This window comes from Anser anser (assembly GCF_964211835.1).
Source record: "Anser anser genome assembly, chromosome: 2".
NCBI lineage: Eukaryota > Metazoa > Chordata > Aves > Anseriformes > Anatidae > Anser > Anser anser.
Genome location: NC_139721.1, coordinates 35,010,925 through 35,034,520, shown reverse-complemented (window position 1 = coordinate 35,034,520; position 23,596 = coordinate 35,010,925). Strand labels below are relative to the sequence as shown.

The 23,596-nt window shown below is 36.7% G+C and overlaps 1 protein-coding gene across 8 annotated transcripts in view; it reads right to left on the bottom strand.

The window, feature by feature from the left end:
• The window catches only part of NCOA2 (nuclear receptor coactivator 2), a 198,610-nt gene that overhangs the window by 68,767 nt on the left and 106,247 nt on the right, over positions 1-23,596 (bottom strand). For all 8 annotated transcript variants that reach the window (XM_083824146.1, XM_083824144.1, XM_083824148.1 and 5 more), the window contains 2 exons: positions 12,854-12,955; positions 11,795-11,967 (listed from right to left, as the gene is read on the bottom strand). In XM_083824146.1, the coding sequence (XP_083680272.1) occupies positions 11,795-11,967; positions 12,854-12,936 (256 nt within the window). In that variant the 5' untranslated portion in view covers positions 12,937-12,955. The remainder of the gene's footprint in view (positions 1-11,794; positions 11,968-12,853; positions 12,956-23,596) is intronic.

Sequence of the window (23,596 nt, the reverse complement as noted above, 5' to 3'; positions counted from 1 at the left end):
AGGACAAGTAAAGTTTTCTTCCTATAATAGCTCAGTGTTCAGAAATAGACACTGGGGCCCCTTCTCTTGCTTGTCTTACCCATCATCACAGGCCTGAGCCAAATGTTTAAGTGAGTTTAGACAGCAATGTTCCTATAACCGCAAGGAAAGCATAAAGAAAAACAAAAGCTTCCTAAAAGAACCTCTTTTCTTCTGCATGATAGTTACTTAAAATTTAAAATCCAAATCCGTTATGAAACTGTGTGTAAGATTCATTTCATATATTTCAACATTGACTATATCGCTTCAGGTATGTCAATGGCATGGTTTTGGCTGGGATAGAGTTAATTTCCTTCAGAGAGGATCATATGATGCTGTGGTTTGGATTTTTTTATGAGACTAGTGGTGATAACACACTGATGTTTTAGTTGCTGCAGAGCAGTGCTTACACAGAGCCAAGGACTCTTCCACTTCTCATGCTGCCCTGCCAGCGAGGAGGCTGGGGGTGCACGAGGGGCTGGGAGGGGACAGAACCAGGACGGGTGATGCCAATGACCAAAGGGATGGCCCACACCATGTGGCGTCATGCTTGCTCAGCAATAAAAGCTAGGGTAAAGAAAGAGGAAGCAGGGGGGCGTTCAGAGTGATGGTATTTGCCTTCCCAAGAAACCATTACATGTGATGAGCCCTGCTCTCCTGGGAATGGCTGAACACAGTATCATGTGAGATATTCTCTAAAATGATTCTTTTTTTTCCCATCATCCTAGAAAAGTTTGGCTTATCTTGTTGCTAAGATTTACATCCAGACAAAGTCACTTTTAATCTCAATGAATGTTCAATCTACATTAATTTGTTCTGTCAGATTTTAAAATGTCTGCTAATAGAACTGATAGTTACAAATGGGCTCCCTTCAATAGACGGAACCATTCTTGCAACATAATTAATTAGACGTTATCATTTCTTGCTCTCTGTTTCACAGTCATGAAGGATCTGCACCCAGTCTTAACTGGCACTATAATCCAGTATATTAATTCAAAAACAGAAAAATAATTAAAACCAAGTAGTATTGCTTTCTCAGTTTTCTTAGAGAGCTTTGTCAACTCTCCTCTGAGAATAAATTTTGACCTGCCTTAAAAGCAAATGGTTCCCTTAACCATGGATAACCAGGAGCTCATGGAAAAGGATGCTCCATGTCATGGGTATGGATGGTACCATACCAGGCTGGGAGGGAGGTGCCTCCATTTGGTGACAGCATGCTGAACAAAACGAGGCATCAGCCAGGAAATGTTGAAGCGTTAGGTCTGACTCCACTCACAACCCTCCTTTACACCAAGGCTGGTAATGCTGGTCTACAGCAAAGCCCATGTATCAGATCAGAAGTCATAATCCCGAAACTTTTCCTTAAGTCAGCAATTTACTTACTGTCATGCAAAAGGAAACTTGGGTAGCTGCTCCTCACTTCACCCATGTATGCTCCAACAGGTGAGCCTTTTTAAATTTGTTACTTCCACAGGACACTGGGTCTGCCCCAGCTTAAACATTTAAGGATGATCTTTTTTAATCTGTAAATCTGAATTCTAAACACTTTTTTAGACCTGGGTTAAAGTCCTTATAAAAAACAACAACAACGACAACACAAATCTTTGGAAAGGTTTTAAGCTCTTAAGATAAAGGATATATGCCCCTTGTTTGAGCTTCAAAGAAAGAAAGAATGACAATGTCCCCGACCATTACGGAATCAGGCAAAGTTTTTTTTTACACTGCAACTCACAATGAACCTGAGTAAGCCAATATTCTCCCTCAATTATATTTAATAAAGGTTTTATGGATTGGCTTCTCAACCTGTATCACTGATACACAGCAAGCAAGAAAATAGCTTACTGGGCATCTTTACAGTTTAGATTGCCAACTGCAAACACATAATTATATTTTGAACATTAAGTATAACAGCCCAACAAGCTGTTTTATAAATGTCCAGTTAAAATCAGCATCTCTAGCAGTTAGACAGATGGTGACCACTTAGAAGCTTAATAGCAATTACAGTAATCCTTGGTATCGATCACTGTAACACTCAACAATTTATTAGTAAATTTTGTCACATTTCTTAAACTATTTAATATTTCTTACTGCAGCACTAAGAGAAAAAATACAACAATAAAAAAAAAAACAAAAACAAACAAATAAACCAAGAAAAACAGTGTCAGAGAGACAAAAGTGAAAGGAATAACGCCATCACAGGTATGGTAATGCTGGACCCCAAATTAAAACTACAGTGAAAGCATGAATCAGTGTAACCGGGGAAGAATTAAAAAGAAAATGCAGAATTATTAAAGATGAGAGAAAATAAAGCAACAAAAGCTGAAAAATAGAGCCTTTCAAGAGCAAAAGGGAGAAACAAGGATAGATGAAGAAAATCCATTCTACAAAAATACCGATTTTCTGTCAGCTAGTCACTGGCAGCATTGCATTCAGGAAAGTCATGGGAGATATATATAAAAAGGTAACTAAATATAGAAAAATAACATTCAAATATTTCCTCCAAGCTAAGGGGGTAAAAGGTTTTCTAGAAGTGAAGGAAGACAGGAAAAATATTGTGTTATTGGCACAAAATAGCTTTATATTTTTCCGCGCAACACCGAAACAAACAAAACAAGAAAAATCTAAATGAGGGTCCCTCTGAGTTTTCCAGTCTATAATTAGAATTTACAACCTTGACACCTCTTCCTCCTCTTTTTTCATTTCCAAGTGAATCAATTGTTATATTTAAGCACACTTCCTCTTCCATGTTGAACATAGGCCCAGACCTAATCTGACATAAAATAACCCGTCTCTGGAAGACGTCTCTCTCAGAAGGATCATGGGAACTGCAGGTTGTTCCAAGTCTTTCTAGGAAATTGTGCCTCAGAAGAAAAAATAACCAGTAAAAGGTTAGTTCTCTTCATACTCACACATCTTCAGATGACAAGGGACCACTATACCTGCCTAGCCAAATCTCCCTAATGCAACCCAAAATGTTTCACCATGCGATTATTGCATCATGCCAAGAACTTCCCTGTGTTACAATATGTATTTCAAAAGATATGCAAATCTGATTGGGAGGACTGATGAAACCCACCAAATCATCCATTAAGTTGCTTCAAATTTCAAATAACATTCTACTCAGAATCTGTGCCTCTTGTATGAGTTGACTTTGGCCACAGATTCCAGCTATTAGGCCGTGTACTGCCTCTTGCCTGTTAAAGAGTCCTCTGTGGCAGGCAGAGCGCATAGCTCCATCTTGCCTTGTGTCAGTAACCAAGGCAAGGTTTGTAGGGAAATGCCTTTCTGCTTCAAGATGAACGGAGCCTAAATCAACAGAGGTACCATACTGCTGCTTGTTCTAGAGGGACACATGGATACTGTTTCAGATAATACAGCAAGATCTGGAACACATCCAGGTCCAGAGTATCTGCAGTTATTTCTACTCTGAAATTTTTCAACTTCAGCAGAAGTTAAATTTATTTATGTACTCTCCTCTCTCCATCTCCTTATATTTGCTCTCAACTTAAAAGAGTTGTCATGAGTGGATTGCTTTCAGAGGGAAGAGAGAGAGTGTGTGTGTGTGCATGTGTGTAGTGCACACACTAGAGCACCCGTTGCCTTGTAAAATACATACAGATGTGCCAACACAGTTTAATGATAAAAGGAAACAGAAGGCATGTGTGTCTTGGCTCTCTAACCATCTGTCTAAGGACATTCACTAGGAGCTCAATGGTGTATATCACAGAACAAGTAAATGATCATTTGCCATGTCATCTTTCAAATTTCAGTCTTTCTATATTTTTCCCCCATTGCACACTGTGGGTTTTCATAAAAGAAACTGAAACCTGAAGTGTTAGCTGTTTTTCATATCTTCAGTCATTTCATTTACATGGACCCTTATTTCTAACTAACCGTGCAGTTGTCCATATACAGAATATTTGCAGCAATATGAAAAGGCGTGACTTAGAACTGATGCAATTATCTTGGTTCCAGTTTGAACACAGAGCCTTTGATCAATATGTCTTTAATGTGCTGCGAATTCACAGGTTTTCAGGATTCAAACACTGTATGAAAGGCATTGCACCCTATTGTGAGTAAATATTATATTATCACTTTTCAGTCTGCATTCTTTAAAAATAAAAGATAAACGCTGTGTAACAAAAGCTAGGTTCCTTATAATAGATGATTTTATTTTGACTGAAGTATCATCACTACTCTCAGTAAATTAATTTGCTATTCCTTAAATTAAGCTCCACAGACAAAAATCAATGTAACGTGAAGCCTCCTCCTTCATTTACTTGCTTTACAAGTTGCTGAGATTAGAACCTTGCATACACTAATCTAAAGCACGCAGCAAACCGTGGTGGCCTGGAGTCAGTACCTGTTACACTACATATTCCAGCAATAACAGAGACTACAAACACTAAGATCCTAATCAGCAGCTCCTAATTCTTTTTTACTGCCTAGAATTAGCGTTTCTTATTGACCAGGCACCTCTGAAGATGATGCAGCTGGTGGGTAACTCTAGGCTCAAAAACTTAGTTCAAATATGGAGTTCTGGATATGAGTCTAAATTTCTGTATTCTTTCCCAAATTTAAAATGCTAAAATACATTTATGTTGTGTATTCAGTTCATAAGAGATTGCAAGAAAAACTGTAAATGGAAAATTGTAAAGTTTTGAACTTTAAACTGCTCAGTGACTATTTATATTTAAAGTAACAAAACCAAAACTTTAATGAAAATACTCCTGCAAGAAACAAAGAGGGAACACTTTAGCCATATCTCCCAAAGCATGTGAAATATAGCAGACCCACCTTAATCCTCTACAGCATTCCACTCCATTAGTATGCTAGACCTGCAACCATCTCTGCAGATACAGAATATAAAATTAACAATAATGCTACACTAGTTTTGAATGATTTTCTACCTTGGTCACTTAAAAGTTATGAAAGAAAGCAAAATAAAGATCAAATAAAAGCCACATTCAAGTAGGATGCAAAACAAACAAGTTTTCCCGTAACACCTGCCAGTGATTAATATTCCTACTTGAAAAAAGACCTGTTAGGATTGAACACCCAGTTCCTCTTCAACTTTGAGTCACACTCCTCCACAACTTGGAGTCAAAGCTGAGATTTCCGGTCTAAAACTTCAAGAAAATTATCCCTAGAACTGAAGTCATCCACCACGAACAAAGGTGAAGCCTATGGACAGGGCATACAGTTTGTTGTTAAGTGGGACATTGCCGACGGTCTGCAATGCCAACGCTTCAAAGACAGCTGTAGACAGACCATGGCTCAGTCACTGCAGGTTCTTGGTCTGTTGGCAGGCTTGTACCGGGGCCACCGGTACAAGGCCTTGCTGGGAAACAGCTCCTCTCCTCCCTCAGCAGACCAGCCAAATCAAAAATGCTCCTCAAACTCACCACACAACTGCATAAATGCTAATGCCAGGGTAAGGGAGGGAATAGGAACTTGCAGCAAAGATGAGGGCTGACACGGGTGGAAAATGCACTTCCAACAGATGCCTCATTTCCCATGGATTGGTCTCCAGCCTGCACATCAGCATCCTCAGGACCACTCTATCATTGCTATTAGTAAAAATAAATAACAACAAATTTGACCTAAATCTCCTAATCAGATAACAAGTAAACAGTCTCATTAACTTGGGGGAACAAGGCTATGTTTATTCTAAACCAGCAGATACAACAACTTTAGTCATGACTAAGGGAGCAAAACCCAACAACAAACAACACTAAAATTCTTTTACGTGTGTAGATGTCACACAATTTCACTATTTTTATTAAATGTGGTGATTATTTTTGCCTGTTTTCCTGAAGCAATAGTTTGGGCCCACTGTCAACGAGCTATATCTCACAAAGGTGTTTTCAGCTACTCTAACATAAGTCATACTAGGGAAATTACAACACCACTTCCACAGAAAACTATCAGTTGAAATGTCGCAACTTGTGTGTAGATAAGGCTTATATCAACTAGTCTGCATGACATGCAACTCTGTTAAAATAAGCAAACCCCAGGAAATTTCACACTTGGTGAATCTGCTGTCTAATGACTACTTTTCATCAGAGCCAGAAAAGAAACTGACGTTCTGCATTACCTATAGATCTGCATTACCTAAATTCTTCACTGAATCAGCAGTTCTCTGGAGGCGTGCAAGTATTAAAGTCAACATAACTGGATATTTAGCCAAAACGCTTTACAATCTACAGAGGAAGATCAAAGCCATTTTCAGTGCATCACTCTCAGCCGTAGGAAGTAGAGACACCAAAACAAATTCTGTACTAGATTTTTTTTGTAAATGTTCTGCATAAATTGCTCAACTTCACAGTACAAATTCCTCTGACACTTAACACAGATTAAAACCCTATCAAGCTGGAAATAGAGCATATGTAAACAATAATAGCCATACAGAACTCCTTCAAAAAAAGATTCAAAAAGTATAAATTAATGTGTATGATGGCATCAGTTTTAAATCTCCTGACATCTCAAATGCAATTATTTACAGTAATTAAGAATTACAGTAAAATTGACCAGCTGAAATATTTGAACAAACAAACAAACAACAACAAACAAAACCCTGTACATACTGTCTGTATATACTCTCATAATGGCCTGATATGGCAAGATATTTATGCACATAACTTTAAACACACAAGCAGTTCCACTGACTTAACAAGGATTACTCATGTGCTTAAAGTTAGGTAGTTGCTTAAATACCTTGTGAAATATGAATCCAAATTCAGATCTGATAAATTCAAAGTAGCAGCAGCCAAAGTAACACCTCATTACACCTTTAAGATCATGCTGTTTTTCTTTAGCAAGAAATTTTACTTGCATGCTGGTGCTGGAGGCAACGAGAGAGTATCTGCTGGAGTGAACCTGTGATTACAAAGTAGTACTGCCATAGGGAAGTTAAAACTGTTTTTGCTATCAAATGTGAAACCAGAAAAAGAAGATATATGTGATTAACAACAAGCCTTCTTTTTTTGTATCATACAGATCCCATAGCTCTTGCATGTCTCTTTTCATTAACTACTATTCCTTCTCCCAATGTTGTTCAGCTTTCACATGGTGATTCATTCAGTCCAAGGTCTGTCTTGTAAGGCTAGTCTGAAAACAAGATTTGACAACTCAAAAGTACACATTAACAGCTAGACTGATAACCACCACCCTGATGCCCCTTCACTGTACTACTGAAAATCTGATACACAGAACACAAAACCTCTTCAGAAAATAGGGAAACATGAAAGCTGGGCTATGCGAGGAAATGGAGTTGACATATCAAAATTGCATTGGGGGATACTTTGGTACAGTAGGTTATATCCCACTGCACATGAATCTAAATAACACAAGTGGATGTCATCCTAAAAAAAAAGGCTGCTGAAAATAGAAAGGCATGGAGAGTAGAGGGAGAAAAATATGAGATGCAGACCTGGAATTTAATAAAAGCTACAAACGGGAATTGAGAAAAAAAAAAGGCAAAACAAAAACATACATTGTACTCAATATCGGGACACATTCTCCAGCAATCCCACTGAAGGGGGCAGAGAAGACTACTTAGCTAGAGAAACTGCTGAGGAAGCTTGAGGTGGTCTTCAGTATCCTCTGGAACCTAGTGCACTTCGGATACCCAGAGGAGAGGGTAAAAGCACAACTAGATAATGAAGACAAGGAGGTTTCAAAGACTGAACCAGCAGATGCTCAAGCAGTGAAATGTAATGAATAGTCTCTGCTTGGAAATGTGAGCTATTTACCTCCTGCGAGTGAGGTTAGCATGATGGATAAAAAGAGCTTTAAACTAAGAACAAAGATTTAATTTTGATAGCCTGTTCAATAGGGAAAAAATACCTAGAGGAGGATGTAGCAACTAAAAACAATAATGAGAAGGAAAAATGAGAGGAGAGAGTCAGAGGATACAATTCAAGGAAAAGGCCTGCTATAGGTATGAGATTTAATAAGACTGATGTGAAACAGTTCAACTGATTATAAACTAATGAAAGCTAATTATAGCTTCTAGGCTGTCTGGCATATAAAGGAACATTTATCCCCAGTGGTCTTTACTCTTCCCTAAAACAAGCTTCTTAAATTAAGCATGTTCAAATATGAACTTAATGTGCTTGTACACACACACTATGAACACATCTGCAACATATATAACTACTATTCTTTCAAAGTAATGTAGCATAGACTGCATATAGCAGGAGAAATTACACTTTCATGACCATATAACACAACTATAATACCTTTGCATATCAATTTTATGCTATAAAAGACAAAATGATATATTTTTTTTCCAAGCAAAAGTCTCAAATCTCTAGTAGAAATATCCTAAATCACCTAAGATTTACATTAATACAGCTTCTGTTTTATCCTTATATTAGAATCACAAGTTTTAATCTGCACTGGACAAGCACAAATGTCTATGAGATCACTGTAAGATAATATAGAAAGAGTCCCCTGAAGGAAATTAAGCTTTTTAAAGAAACTTCATTCTCCCAAGTACTTAAAACATTTCAAAACCCAGAGTAAAACCTCCATTCAATGGTTATATCTTCCAAATATCTTTAATTCATCTAATGAATTCAGTTACAAGCATGTACTCTTGCTTCCAAATTGTAATAAAATGAATTTCTAACATACCACACCTAAAGAATCTTTGAGTATATACTGTGAGAAATGATATAACGATAACAGATAAAGTATTGCAAACATATATTTGCATATAAAATATATCAGGATAATAATGTACTAAATTATATAGTATAACTGTGGAAAAAAAAAAATTATTATTTTTTTTCAGTTACCAGCCCAGCAAGCTTGACATAGGAAATGAATATCAGTCTGTACTCTTTCCTTCCTCATTTTCATTCCCAGAACTTAGAATAAAGTCTCCTTGTCAAATCTCAGTTGCAGCTATAAAACTTGTTGCTTTCAGTGGCTTTACAAGGTATTTATAAATGACTGTGCTTTGTAAGTAATTAGACCCTAATGCGTTATTCTATTCATAGACAGAGAAGAAAATTTGTGTTGAAGAATTTTTAGGATACATTTTTAAAAAAATCCAAAGTCTTTAGTAAAACTTCTATAAAATAAGTTTTCACAAATCTAATCAGTCTTTGAACAAATGCACAATAGACCCACTGTGCAAAAACTGTGCCACCTTAATTTGTCCAGATTAGTGTAGAATCACTCAGAACCTCCAATTTAAGTTTCCTGCTACAGGTATTCAGTGTAACCCTAAAAGTAATAAAATTAAAAACAAAATCAACAAAATAACTGTAAGAAAATATGATTTTTAACCTGAGTCTCATGGCACTTTATATAAGTATAGTATTATTTTTATTATTTTGTTTTAGAAATAGGTACTATTAAGATAATGGGAGTGTTTCACCATTGTAAAGGCACAGCATGCAGAAGATGTCATCAGACTGATTTGGAACAACATAAAACATGTATTTATATTCCTCATTTAAATACATTAAGAGCAGGATTTCAAATGTGAGGTGATAAAACCTCTGCAAAATATGAGGCAGTAATAATAACATTTTCATTATCTCTTCAATATGTTTTCCTTGATTAGGTCAGGCACAAGAGAAGTATAGGTACACTCTATTGTTAATGCCATTTGAATGTTTATTATATGTGAGTCACATTTGTTAACAAAATGTGTTAACAAGAACCTGTTTGAGAACAATGCTGCATTTCTGAATATGCTGTCATTTGAATTTTTATTAAAAGGAAAATCACCTTAAATTTGCTGTAACAGCAAACAGATGTAGCTTCTATATAGAAATTGGCATCAAACTGTCAATTAATTTAAGGGATTAACTTGAAGCTTCACAGTCTTTGTTTCTAGACTCTAAGATGCTATTATAATGACCACCTTGAAAGTCTGAATGTTTTGCAATGCTCCTTAGAGAGGATTAAAGTCCAGTCTGTACCAGCTATAACTTATATGTAAAGATCCAAAGACTTATCAGTCTAATTGTTCTCAGCTGAAGAACCTTGTATAACAGATCAACATCATAAAGCGTAATTTAATATCTTTATTGCTCAAGGGTTGCAAACTACTTCTACTTGTTGAAATAAACTGCATTCATAGCTTTTTTAGCTTACCTTTTGAATTTTACTTTCAATAGTTTTTGCAGTAAAACTTTATGAGCTTAGAAAATGAAGTGCACATTCAGCTTTGGTAAAATTCTGGCATTATTGTTAGCCCATGATGACTTAAACAATGTAAATGTAACCTAGTCTGATGAGTGTAAACATTTTATAACAATATGAAAACTGCTCTTAAGATACTGGTATTCAACAACAAAACCCTGCCTTTGCCAGAGTGAGCATGAGTTAGTGCCGAATTTTCACACTAGATTTTCTAGAGCTTTTTAGAGAATTATCAAGGGGACTAACAGATTTCTCTCTGTGCACTCACTTCCCAAGAAAACACAGTTTTGTTGTCATTAGGAAAAGCTTCTTCCTTATGCCATATCCATAAAGATAAGGGGAATGTGTCTCCTGATGACAGCAATAAATAAATAAATCCAAAATTGAAAGTGAGAAAAGGAAGAGCGAAAAAGATAAGGAAAAATTTAAATCCCAAGTCAGAAAGATGCAAAATTGATGGACACTGTGCCAGCATAAGAAGTATACTTTTATCATGAAGCATGGCAACTTGACCATCATTATCAGTTAAAAAAATATGGAAACATAATAGCATTAAGAAGAGAACTAAGGCATAGAAACATCCCTAATGATTAACCAAAACCAGACACTTTGGAGCCATTTGAAATAATTTGACACTTTACACTTTCCATTTAGTTTTGAACAGGCTAATGTCTGGAACTACACTACTTATCTATTTGTTTTATAAATGTCTAAAGTATGCAATACATAAGCTCCAGTTTTATAAATTCACTTATGCAATATGGAAAAAGAAGCATTGCTTTGAAAAATAAAGGAATTATTCTAAACGCAGTTTATAAAGAAATTCCATTCTTCTTCTAAATGAAAGGAAAACTAATGCGTACACACTTTAAGAATTTGAATCTGCCCCAGACACCTTCAGTGCTATTCAGGCCTGTCCAGATAGATCCATAACATGAGAAAAAAACCTTCTAAAATTTTTAAGTTCTTAAAAGATTTTTTGCTTTAAATAAGAAATATATCAAAAGAAAAAAAAAGTAATCTTCTAGACAAAGAACAGGAAGAAAACTGTCACGTTCTCTGGTTTACATTTATAACAGGATCCTATCTGGAGATTAGAATAGCTCCAGATCTATTGTAGTTCAGGATGTGATGTCAGAATTTAGGGGACACAGATCATTTAGGCCACAATATCTATTCATATGAACAAAAGAAAGCAAGAGGGGGAATGAAGAATACTTTTGTACCCCATGCTCTCCTGGATTATTCCTGTTTTATGTGGAGTCATCATCCATGGAAGAGTATATAAGTACTCTTTTTTTTTTTTTTCCCCAAACCATCCTGCTAGTTTAACTTTTGTAAAGGTGCAACTGATTACAATTCCATTAGATGCACACATCGGACTGATCGACTTTCCCTCACAGGCAATTCCTGAATTTTTTTGAAGGTTATTTTTAAAATGTTGAACATGATAATTAACACACTCCATACACATTGCATTACAATATCTTTCACTATTGATTAAAAAAAAAAAAGGAAACTTGCTAAAGAAAAGTTGAAGAGACTATTTGGGTTTGCCAAAAGTAATAATAAACCTGCAAAATATTCAAAGTCAATTAATTAGTCTTCTTACCTTGTTCTTTTATCTGACGAATTTGCTTCACAGTTTCTTTCAAGATTGCACATTTGTCAGGTTTAAAGTTAAAGTTGTCAATATCATTAAAATTTGCAAATATCAGCTCTGCAAGTTCCTCTATGTATTTATTCTCTTGCTCACGATTGCGTTTCTCAGTGCTTCGTTTAGGGCTGGAAAAGGAGTTTAAAAAAATGTTGTATTTAATGTCAGTTTGTTTGCCATCTGGTCAAAGATGATTTTTAAATGCTTTGAGAGAACTTTCCCCTCTTGCTACAAAGATATACTACAAGTTTCTCAAACAGAAAGGTTTCTTCTTGAACATGAAAAGTGTCATTAAAAAAAAAAAAAAAGACATTATTTTTCCCAGTAGTCGTGTTTTGTTTCAAAAGAGATTTGGGATATGAAGTTCAAAACAGAGGATTAACTGGGGCGGTGGTGACATCTGAACATTTACAAGTCTGCTTCCTCATGTTGAGAATCCAAGGAATATCAAGCAGTGTACAAGGAAATAAAACAGCTTAGAAAGCTAAACCAAACAATCCAGACTCCTCATGCCGCCTTCTGAAATTGTGCAAGACGGTCATAAGAAAAAAATGCTGAATCAGCTGTTGCATTTTAAGAATTATTTCAGTGTTGGTCATGCAAATGTTATAAAACAGTAAAATATTTTTCAATTCTTTGATAATAATGTACAAGAGAGGTGGTAAAACAAACAAACAAACAAACAAACAGACTTGTAGACTGCCAGTATGAGTGTCTGAAGACTCTTTGCAATGATTGGCCAAAAAAGATTTTTACACAGCTGTCATATTGTCACCCAAATTGTATATTTTGCACTACGGAGGATTAAAAAAAAAAAAAGGCAAAAAAAATAATAAATCCCAATCCCTACTCTCTATCCACAACAACACAGAATTACCAAATCAGTTTAATACTGACTCCTCCTAGCTAGAATGTCAAGTTTGTCATTTCCTAAGATTCATGAAAAACACATGAACATTTAACATATTTTCTAAGTCTTTGTCTTTTGACATCCTCAGACTTAAGTGGTCTAACCTGGGTCCAAGCTGATCAGGATCCTTGCGCTTTCTTGACTCTGCCCTGGATGGGTCAGAGGTATTTTCTCCCATTCCACTCATCTTGAACACATATCAGCAACTGAAAGGAAGAAAGAGAAGGGAAAGGGTTATGGTGGAAAAGTTATGAATTCTTCTGTTTGTATTTCTAATTTTCTTGTTCCATACTCAACTCAGTTTTTACTGTGCAAATCCATCATTAGAAATAGAGTTTATTTGAAAGGCACCAATAAAAATACCATGTTTATGACCCCACAAAATGCTACACAAAACTCCTCCAGAACAAAATCTGTGATGGGCAAGCCAAGCATTCTCATCTCTTTCATTGTTACCAGTTATGTAAGAACAGGTAAGTACATTTTGTGCCTGGGTTGCTGAATTTTCATGGCAATCTTGCAAGGTTGAATGCAGAAAGACAAAGGAAAATCCATAATGCCACACAACAAGAAAAACACAACCGAACTGAAATACGTGAAATGAAAAGTATCCCAGCTACACAAAAAGGTAGCACATACAGCTTTACTTTAAAATCAAAACATGATGTTTGCACAAGTGCATGCACAACGTAGTAGAAACAGAACATCTGTCAACACTAGAGATCACTGAGGAACTGATAAATATTTTGTATATTTAATCTACCTCATAAGGAAAATAACTTGTCAAGCTATCACGTGTTAAAACAAAACAGGCTTATTACAATTTGTGCAATAAACAGGCCAAGGAAATCCTGCCCCGCTTCTGGCCCCTATTGTCTTGTACACCTTATGAACACACATGGAAGTCATCTTACACACTCCTCAATAAATAGCAATATCCCAGAGACAGAAAACACTATAAAAAGGGCATAGCGAGGTGATGCAGGTGATCAAAAAGACCATCTAATGCAGGACAGTCCTCAGTCACCATCTGTCCAGTTGCTGCCAGCTTTGTGAATAAGATGGCAGAGGGGCACTTCCAGACATTTCAGAGAGATCCTGCATTGTTTGGGATGAGCAGAAAAATAAACAGGAGGGCCATCATGGAGGAGATGAGCATCTCCAGGATATGATTCAAACCATGTTAAAATGAGTGCTGGAGGCTAGTGCCACTTCATACTGTCATGAACTGGAAAACTTGGTCAGTTATCAAAACTGTGGGTCCACCACCTCCTCTGAGCCCCACATTTTTGCCAACTCCCTTCCCTTTGCTGACCCCATCAGCCACACACTGAACTCACGGAGGGAGCTGGTGTGGGTTAAAACTGCACTCTCCTCCTTTTCATTTTATCTTTTCAAAATCTAGCAACCAGACTGTGTTGGTAATAAATGTGTTGGCTCATACTATAAATCTTAGTTTTCCCAATGAGCTGGCTGACTGAATATACTCGTGCAAACAGTCTGGAGACTGAGATCCAGGCAGTTCTGCAGAGATGTTGGGAAAGGCCACTTGCTTAAACTTGAGCAAGCAAATGAAAACACAGAGCCTTCTCAGATTCACAACTGAACATCATCTAAACATTTTTTCTGAGTTAAAAAAAAAATCCTTTATTTTTAGTGAAAAAAACACACAAAAACAAAACAAAAAAAACACACAAGATAACAGAGAGAAGAAAGCAGAGTAATTTTCCTTTTTCTAGGTATATGAACTGTATAGCTCCCAATCTTAAACAACCTCACAGTCTTATATATGGATGGTACCAGATTCTGTTTGAAAAAAGTATTTGGATTATCTTTTTCTTTATTATGTCTATACATGCGTAAGTATACATCCATGTACGCGTATACTATCAACCTGTTGACCACAACCTGTCACCTTGCACTGCCTGGGGGGACTCCCAGGGGCTGTACTCAGGGCATTCCCAACGCCACACCAACGCTGACCTTGCTGCAGAGTACGAAGCATCTGCTGCAGCCTCCAATGTGTCCTGTGGCATAATGTCTGCTCCCTGACAACGACATGTCTTAGCTGACTGTAGACAGTCATTCACATCATCCTACTTACGTAAATATAAAAGTAGACATACACATTTGTCTAAATGGCTAAAAGCTAAGCACTTTCTTGAAAATGTGCAGTTTCACAAGTATGCAACAGTAGAGAGCCAAGGAAGAGGAAATACACTCTTAAGAAAATTGTGACAACGATTACAGAGAAGTTATGAAGAGACCGCAGTCCCACGTGTCTGGCAGTGGAGAGCTGGAGAGCTTCAGGCCATGCTTCAAAGACTAGACTTTTCACTGACCAGTAAAAAAAAATCATCAGCGTGATGAAAGCTGTACATTCCAGAGATCATCTCTGAGCAAGACTCAGATGGTGGCCTAAAGTTCAGAAGAAAAATTAGGCTGGGGAATCCCTTCCTTTCTTATGCTTCCTAAGTAATACCTGAGAAATGTAGATCAGTTGGGTGTTTTTCTAGAGAAAAGCAAGCACAGAGATCCATGAAAACCTATCAAATATTCAATCACGTTTAGGGGAAACATCTCCCTCCACTCCTCCTTCCTCCCTAGGAAAGGGTACAGGAATATATATTCATTTTTTCTACCCAATCATTTGGGCTTACTTCAAAGCAAACTTTATTTTTGCAGGAACCAAAGTTTCACTGGTAGATCCACCAAGGCATAGCTCAATTCTCCTTCCATTCACACTGATGCTGTTCTGTAGGTATTCCCCTAGGATGCTTACTATCAGCCTTCAGAGGATATATTAAAACTAACCTGCCACCATAAACATCTAAACTCCATCTTTCTGTATTTTAAGGGAACAAAATTGGTGCCATTACTATGAAATTAGTATCTTCTTCTCCCCATATTAAACACAGTAAATGGTTCCAAGCAGTTTTTATTATTTGTATTTTATTATTTCCTTTATTATTATTATTTGCATTTACGGGCCATAACATCTTTTTCTCAGCAGCATTGTCAGTTTGCTCTTAGAATGAATTACCTTTTCCTTTTTACTCATCATAAAGTTTTTCTGGAAATCTACCACCTACTACAATGTTTGTTTTCTCCTCTCCTGATGTCTACATTAAAAATCACATTCAATACCTCAAAGATAGGCTCTACAACGCCTGTATTTTAGATGCCTGTGCTCTGGAGCAGTGTGCAAAATCCAGAGTTATGTACCTTGGAAAGTGGAGAGCTAGATACTGATGATACTGGGCAGTCTAAAAAAAATCTCACAAGCCAAAATGAAAGTCACTTAGCACTATCCAGTACTAAAATCAAAGGGATGTGCACGCAAAACATACCTTCCTAGGGAGATTAGGGTCTGACTGGGATACACATATTTCTGCTGCTTTCTTGGTATTCAAAAATCAAAATCCTCTCTTGAGTTAGAACAAATGGGGAAGAATCGTCTTTTAAAAGCTGTGGATAGATAATCTGCTGCCTTGCTCGTCCATAATAGTTTGTACTGACTAGAACAGAGATGAAGATTCAGTTCCCTCTTTGCAGAGGGGTTTCATGCCTCTGTGTTTAATCATGCAGAACAGCCTCAGAGGTGGTAGCTTAACTGCTTGCTGAAGCTGGAAGCAAAGACGTTACTTAACTCTTAGGAATCTTTAGACATGTATTCAACTAAACTGACAGGTAAATTGTACAAAGTTTGTCTTAAGTAGCAAGGGACTGAAGTTTGAATCCCTTGGGCTGAGGAGGGTGGCCATCCTGTCTCCCTTCTCAAGAATGATACTAACAAGTCAAGTAGAGCCAAAGAGATGAGCGCCCACCCAGATTCCTCACGTGTTTTGAAAAGAAAGCAGCTATTTCAGTTTTTTCTTCAAGAACTAATTCATATTCCATATCCATGCATACTACTAGATGAAGATCTCTAGAGGGTCTGGGTATCTCCATGACTTCAATGACGTGTAAGCAAGGAACTCAACCCACATTTTCTGGGAGAGATTACTTCTGGGCACATGTAGAACCAGAAGAGAAGGCATCTAGGAAATTTTCAAGTGAAAAGGGAAAAAGTCTAAAGAATTTAAATATTAAGGGCCTAAACATACAAAAAAATATATATATATCTGTGGATCAGGAACAGCTAAATTGCCTATAGTGGTTTTAATGTTCTGCTCCCTCTCCACACACATTAATTTACCCATCCTGAACTTTCTTGATTACTCATTATTAGTAATAGCATTGTAATAGACAAAAATTCATAACATTACATAACTTTAGACTTTAACAGCATGATTTAGTAACTTTTAAGGTTGTTCTAAACATTCTTAGTTTCCTGAACCACATGGAGAGTTTCTCGGATAGGAAAACAAACTCCCAAACTTGAAATCTAACCTTTTCCAGGAAATGTCTCAATTCAAAACTGAAGCTGCTGAGAGTAGAATGACAAGTTAAAGGCTCAAAGTTTTATTCCAGTATACCTCCCCTGTAGGGAACTACCTTGGACTGGAAAGCAACATTGATCACGCTCCTCTGATCTTTTTATACATCTCTGCAGGAATTTCCAGAAAGACGTAAAGAAATTGAATAGTTCAGTTCATCTAGTGTTATAGAAGAAACTGAAATGAAATATCATCTCTTTCACATGTTTTCTGAAGCAATTTGCAGCAAAAATCAAGAAAAAAAATGGTAAGGCTTATTTAGCTTGGTATAGACTAGGAAAAGAATTAACCAAACCAGATGAGTAAAAATAAAACCAACAGTAATCACTAAATTGAGGAGAGACAGACAGAGAAATCCTTTTGTTAAGGAAAAAAATGACAGGAAGGTACGTCAGATAATGAACTAAAACAATGTTTATTTGCAAGAAAATGTCTTACAAAGGTGAATTAAAATGAATGTCATGCAGAATTAACTGTCATGCAAGATCAGACATTCCTTTTATTTTGTAAGTTATCTGGGAGTGGTACTGTACTCCAAGATGCAAACATAATATCCCACTGTGGGATTAGTATTTTGCCTTCAATGGTGGTAACAACTATATATATATAGTTGAAAAATATGTATACACTTTTCCATTTGTGCTACCAAAAAAGACTGCAACAATAAGTAAGTAAGAGCTCAACTTCTAACACTGGCTCAGATGCCACTCAAGCTTCAATTCCACTGGGCATCAGTGAGGAACAACTGAGCAATGGAAAGATTGCACTCACTGCAGCATTTTTATAGAAGGAAGGAGATAATTAGAGAAACGGTACTGTTATTACTAAAAATAGCTAAAGAACTAATTCTAGGCTCCAACAGATGCCCTGTACCAACAGGACATCTCAGGTAATTAATTTCTTACTTTGCATTTATATTTAAAAATAAAGATGTATTTTTCTGCTCTCTCTGTTTCACTAAGCATCCAAAATACCTGCGTATTTCTGCCTATTTTTTTTCCCAATTGTTAAATGTAAATCACAATTCAGAAAATTAAATGAATAATCTCTTGGACAGTGCACGTTAGTAATGACAGTCATTGAGACCTATTCAGTTACTACCAGATGTTGGGAGATTGAAAAGACAGAGCCTGAAAGAGGTTTCAATTCATTTTTTTCATGTTATCAGTAACAAAACAAAAATTTCTGCTCTCATTGTGACAGCACATCCGCCTTCACAACCCCCACCAGCAACTGCTCTAAGTTAGAAACACAGAGAGAATTTTTAACCTAACTATGAAGCAATAGCAAACATGGTATTTTACAAGACAGTTGTCTTTCAAGAGGAAAGAAATAAAACAATGTAAACCCCAAAATAAAACATGTGAGGCAATAAAATAAGTAGAGGCCTCATGAAGGACGAGACAAAGAAATCTAGCACAAATCGGTTGCATGAATTTGTAACGTCTCCTCCACTTCTCAAATGCCACCAAGGAACATGGTGTATTGGAGTAAACCTTCCAGCACTGATCCTCAGCATCAATGAATCCAGTTAATCATCCAGAGTTAATGCAGAATAAGATAATGTGCATTTTATCTCTTATCAGTGTAGGCCATCTTCCAAACAAGGCCTGTTAAACTGTCAGATTTATTATAAGCCCAACAAATGCAGTTAAAGAATAAATGTGGATTACACCTTCAAAGCTGCTATTTCAGTCTGAAAAGTAGCAAACAAAAGGTAACATACCATATAGCAGAGAATCAGGTAGCTGTACCACACTGCTACCCTTCCAGCACACACGCAGTTAGTGTAGGTACAAGTGCTAAATATAGAAGCAATATGTTCAAGTTACTGTTTTGGTGAGTAATAAACAGCAAAGAATTATCTGGTTTCCTTGAAAGAAAAAATATTACAATTTAATGAAAATTTTGGCTAAAATTTTCTCTAACCGCCCAGTTTACCAATATAAACAGCTCACATTTCTGTGGTTAATTACAAAGTCAAACATACATCCATTATAATTCATTTTTTTTTCCTGTGAAATTCTTATGATTAGAAGCTTTCAGTCTCAGTTTCAAAATTACTGAGGCACCCTGTGTAACACTAATTCTGGTACAAGCCAGAGTGAAGTTGGAAGTCACATGTAACTTGTGATTCTTCAAGTTTTTTCTTGCTTATGAACTCTTTTTCATTGGGTTCGTTTTTATATCTGAAAATATTTAACAGTGGTATATGCTGTAATCCACAGCTCCTTTGAAGAAGGCAATAATGGCAAGCACTTGATAGCAACTTTCCCAGGCCTGAAAAGGAAATCACTGTCAGAGACAGGATAAGATCCTATCCCAGAGACTGCGGCCACTGTAGCCTAAGGACTATCTGTTAGTCGTGACCAGCAGCAGTTCATGGAGATAGTTTGAAATACGCTTCAATTCCCAGCATTTGCCACTGAGAAAGTGTCAGAATTCCCAGAAACTGAGGGATCCGGCCTGTGCCTGTGCAGCTCCCTGTGTGGCTGGGGATGCTCAGGTTCCTTGGGTTTCCCTTGCACTGGTGTTCGGACAAATCAAGGGACACATGGATAAGGGTTTGCAAATGAGTAAAAAGTAGAGTAGAAAATTCAGGAAACGAAAGGAGCAAATGAAAAGTGATTGCACTGTCTGCTAATATTAAACTAAGGCAAGATAAAGGCACCACTAAAAAGGTTGATGGGGAAAAAAATAGTGATATTAAACCATCATCCTGTATACACACCCTGGTGTAAGTAAGGAACAAGCTCTACAACCAACTTCTTATATCTATCCATAATCACCCAACACATGGAGCTGGGACGTACCCCAAAAGAAACAAAATCATTCTGTCAAACAAGTAAAATGTCCAGCACCTAAGTTGGCAAAGTTAATCTCATATTAAAAATCCAAATTATGTTATCCAAGGGTATGTTCCTTTGTTTTCCTCAAATCCACCACTAATTTCACTGCAGATGAAACCGCCTAAAATCTTTGTCACCCTGCAATGGTCACACAGTATAAAGTGAAAACAGAAAATAAAGTTTCTATGAGGAAGGTAGCAGTAATAAGTTAAAAAAACTCTAAAGTCATCTTTAAAGGGCTTGTATTGAAATCTGATGTGCACCCATGGTTCATCTGGCAGTAGCCTTTTCTATCTGAAAATAGCACTCACTACTTCAAAGATACAATTTCATTTGAAAGTGAGACTATTAGAGGTAACATCAAAACAAGATTTATGGTAATTTTTACTAAATTCTACTTCATGCTTGAACTCCACAAACTAGAACTAAGAAAAGATACATAATTTATTAGAAAACATAACTATAAGAGAATTGAACACTGGCTCCGACACCTACCTCCCGCTCGTATTTTTGCTCTATCTACAAAAAGGCCTAATAGACTATAAACAAATGTTTAAACTGAAGGCTCCTTCCTCAACAATATCTTTTCTCTTACTTCTGTGTAATGGCTTTAGAGTGGTGTGTTAGACAGTAACAAGAAGACATATTCCATTTGCAGACTGAAAGCCAATAATGCTCATGAATTTTTTAGCTAAAAGACACTTCAAGATGCCACTGGGAAGACCGTCTAATAAACACATTAGGCTGCAAATGGGCAGCAGCAGCTCTTTAACACATGCTATAACAATCAAATAAATGGCTAACATTAACGTTCAGTGTTAGGCTGGTATTTCTTAGGACTTTTTTAAAAATCCACCTAAGTCTTAAAAAAATAAACTATTTCTTTCTTTTTTTTTTTTTTTTTTTCCTCAGATACTCAAAACCACAGGTTTGAGAAACCCACAGCTCTACTTTAGATGTTACCCAAAAACTCCTGGCTGACATCAGCACTGTAAGATGGCTCCTACCTTCTGTATTCCCATAGGCGAAGTCTCTTAATATAGCCAGTCACTGAGCTCCTTACAGATTAGCCTGCATCAGCCACCTCTAATATGCCCAGAAATAGCAAGTCTAGGCTTTAATAAGACAACAGAGAAAAATATCATAGGAAGAAAGTACCCTTTTTACCTAACGTACAAGAGTTTTACTCCATTTCCACTTTCAAAAAGGTCAGTTTTCACCTTTTTCACCAGTAGTACCATGTGATACAACTGAAGAAAAATTGTTCAAGACTCTGCATTGTAATTTCAGATCAGGGATTTTACTTCTCTCTCATTATCAAGAATTATTTCCAATTCATAATATTTGACAACAAAAGAAATACAGCTAAATACCACCAAAGTTTCCATTAAAACATGGCATTAAACAACAACAAAAACACAATGCCAAAACGTTTTTGTAATATATGCTAGTCACTCTTGTATTCTTTTGTTTGTGGTGGGTAAATAAGGAAAACAAAACACAAGCCAACAAAACAAACAAAAAAAAAAGCCCAAATTTTAATAAAACCATTTAACCTCCTAGGTTGCATTTGATACTAATCAAACAATGGCTATAAAAAATACTACAACTTGAAGCATGTTCTCTGGAAAAGGAAGAATCAAAATTCTTACATAAGATGTTTATTTAAGCTAAAGTTTTTCATGTATTTCACATCTATTAATAATTTTACTTAGCAAACTGATTTGGAAACAGTATTTCAAATGCACTACAATTTGAACTAAATATTTGTGAATATCAAAAGAAGCTGACAAATGAAGCAAATGTAACATCATAGAACACAATAATATTATAGGAAACCCAGTGTTTAAATAGTCTTCATTTCTACTTGAAGGCACTATTTTTAACAGTGAGTTAAGCATATTTTGACTCCTACTGAATCCTCTTTGCCAATCTCAGTTTCAAAACTGCTATTTTTCCACTTAAATTCCCACATCAACGTTCCCCAAAAAGCCATCAAGTAGCAAGTGGAATAGCAGACAACTGCTCTCACAAGTTTAAGGCACTGTGTGAAAACTCAGATCCAGGAACACTTTGCAATTTCATAAATATTACTGATATGAAAGTATACACTACTTACAACACCAGTAAGCTTATACAGTTCAGTGTGATTTTCAAGATGCCTATCTTAATAGTGAGAAAAAGTTGACAGACCACAATAGACAAAGGCATTTACGTATCTCTGTGTCATGTGCATACCCTACATTAGGTTTTAACTCAAGTTAGCTGCCTGTCAAATATTAGATAAAATACATTCCATTAATAAAAAGCTCAGGAAACTGGGTTTCTTACAACTAAAAAGTGAAAAGCAGAGGGTGAAACAGAGAAAACAGCATGACTTTTCTGTATCAATTGTATGTAATAATATATGAAATTGTCCAACAGATCATATTTGAATTTGAGTTCTATCATTTATCAACCTCAATTTCAATGACTTTACACAGTGGTCCTCCTTGTCACTAGGGTCAGCTTAGCATCTCTACATGGCTCTATGACTCAAGAGCTACCACTCAGCTACTAAGCTAAGTATAAACCAAACTTGCCTCAGAAAGAGACGCTTATTCTGCATGCCACCTTTCATAGCTCTAACCTGGTCATCAAAATCATGTTTCTCCAGTCTCGGATCAGGTACTGTTACTGAAAATACATAATCTTACTGAAATTCTAGCTGCAGTTCAGAAAGTCTAGTTCTATACATCATCTCTTGTACCTAATGAAGAATTAAACTCATGGCTCAGACTTGCACTCAGCTGCAGCACTAGGAGAGTTTGTTTCTGTCATCCACCCAATTACCTATTAGTATGAAGCACACTGAAACTTCAGGTCATTCTTCTGAATGCCAAGATGCTAAATACCAAGCACTTAATTAAAACTCTGATTTGCAGGAAGCGTAGCTAAAACATTATCTAAAGTAGTTCTACATATTTTGGTGTTGTTATCATGGTAAAACAGTAACTTACCCTACACATACCTACAAGATACACCTATATACTAACACACTTCTTTTCCAAATAGCTATTGATAATCTCATATGCATGCATTTAGTTTAACAGTTTGTAAGAATATACTAGAACTTAACAGTGGACCAGTCAATGCATCTATATTCAATTTAAATATATCCTTGTACTCAGCTTCACAAATAGCCATGGGTATAGGAATGTTTACAGCTGCTTGAGAGGTAAATTCAGCTTCACGTCTGGACATGGTCCTGGGCAGCCTGCTCTGGATGACGCTGCCTGAGCAGGGGGTTGGACCAGGTGGCCCCCAGAGGTCCCTACCAACCTCAGCCATTCTGTGGTTTTATGATGCCCTCTGTCAGTCAGGAATGAAGTTGGTGCCCATATGAGGTTCAGAGCTCTGCACCACTTCTTGAAATTATACACCCAGGTCATCCTCTTCTGTACAATGACTGGATTGGCCATTGCCTCTGCCTCTGAAATGAACTTAGAGCAGGAAAATTCAGTGCCCTCCTCAGCTGAAGGTGGCTCGGCTTGCTTCAGCCCTGGTCCTGGGGAGTGTC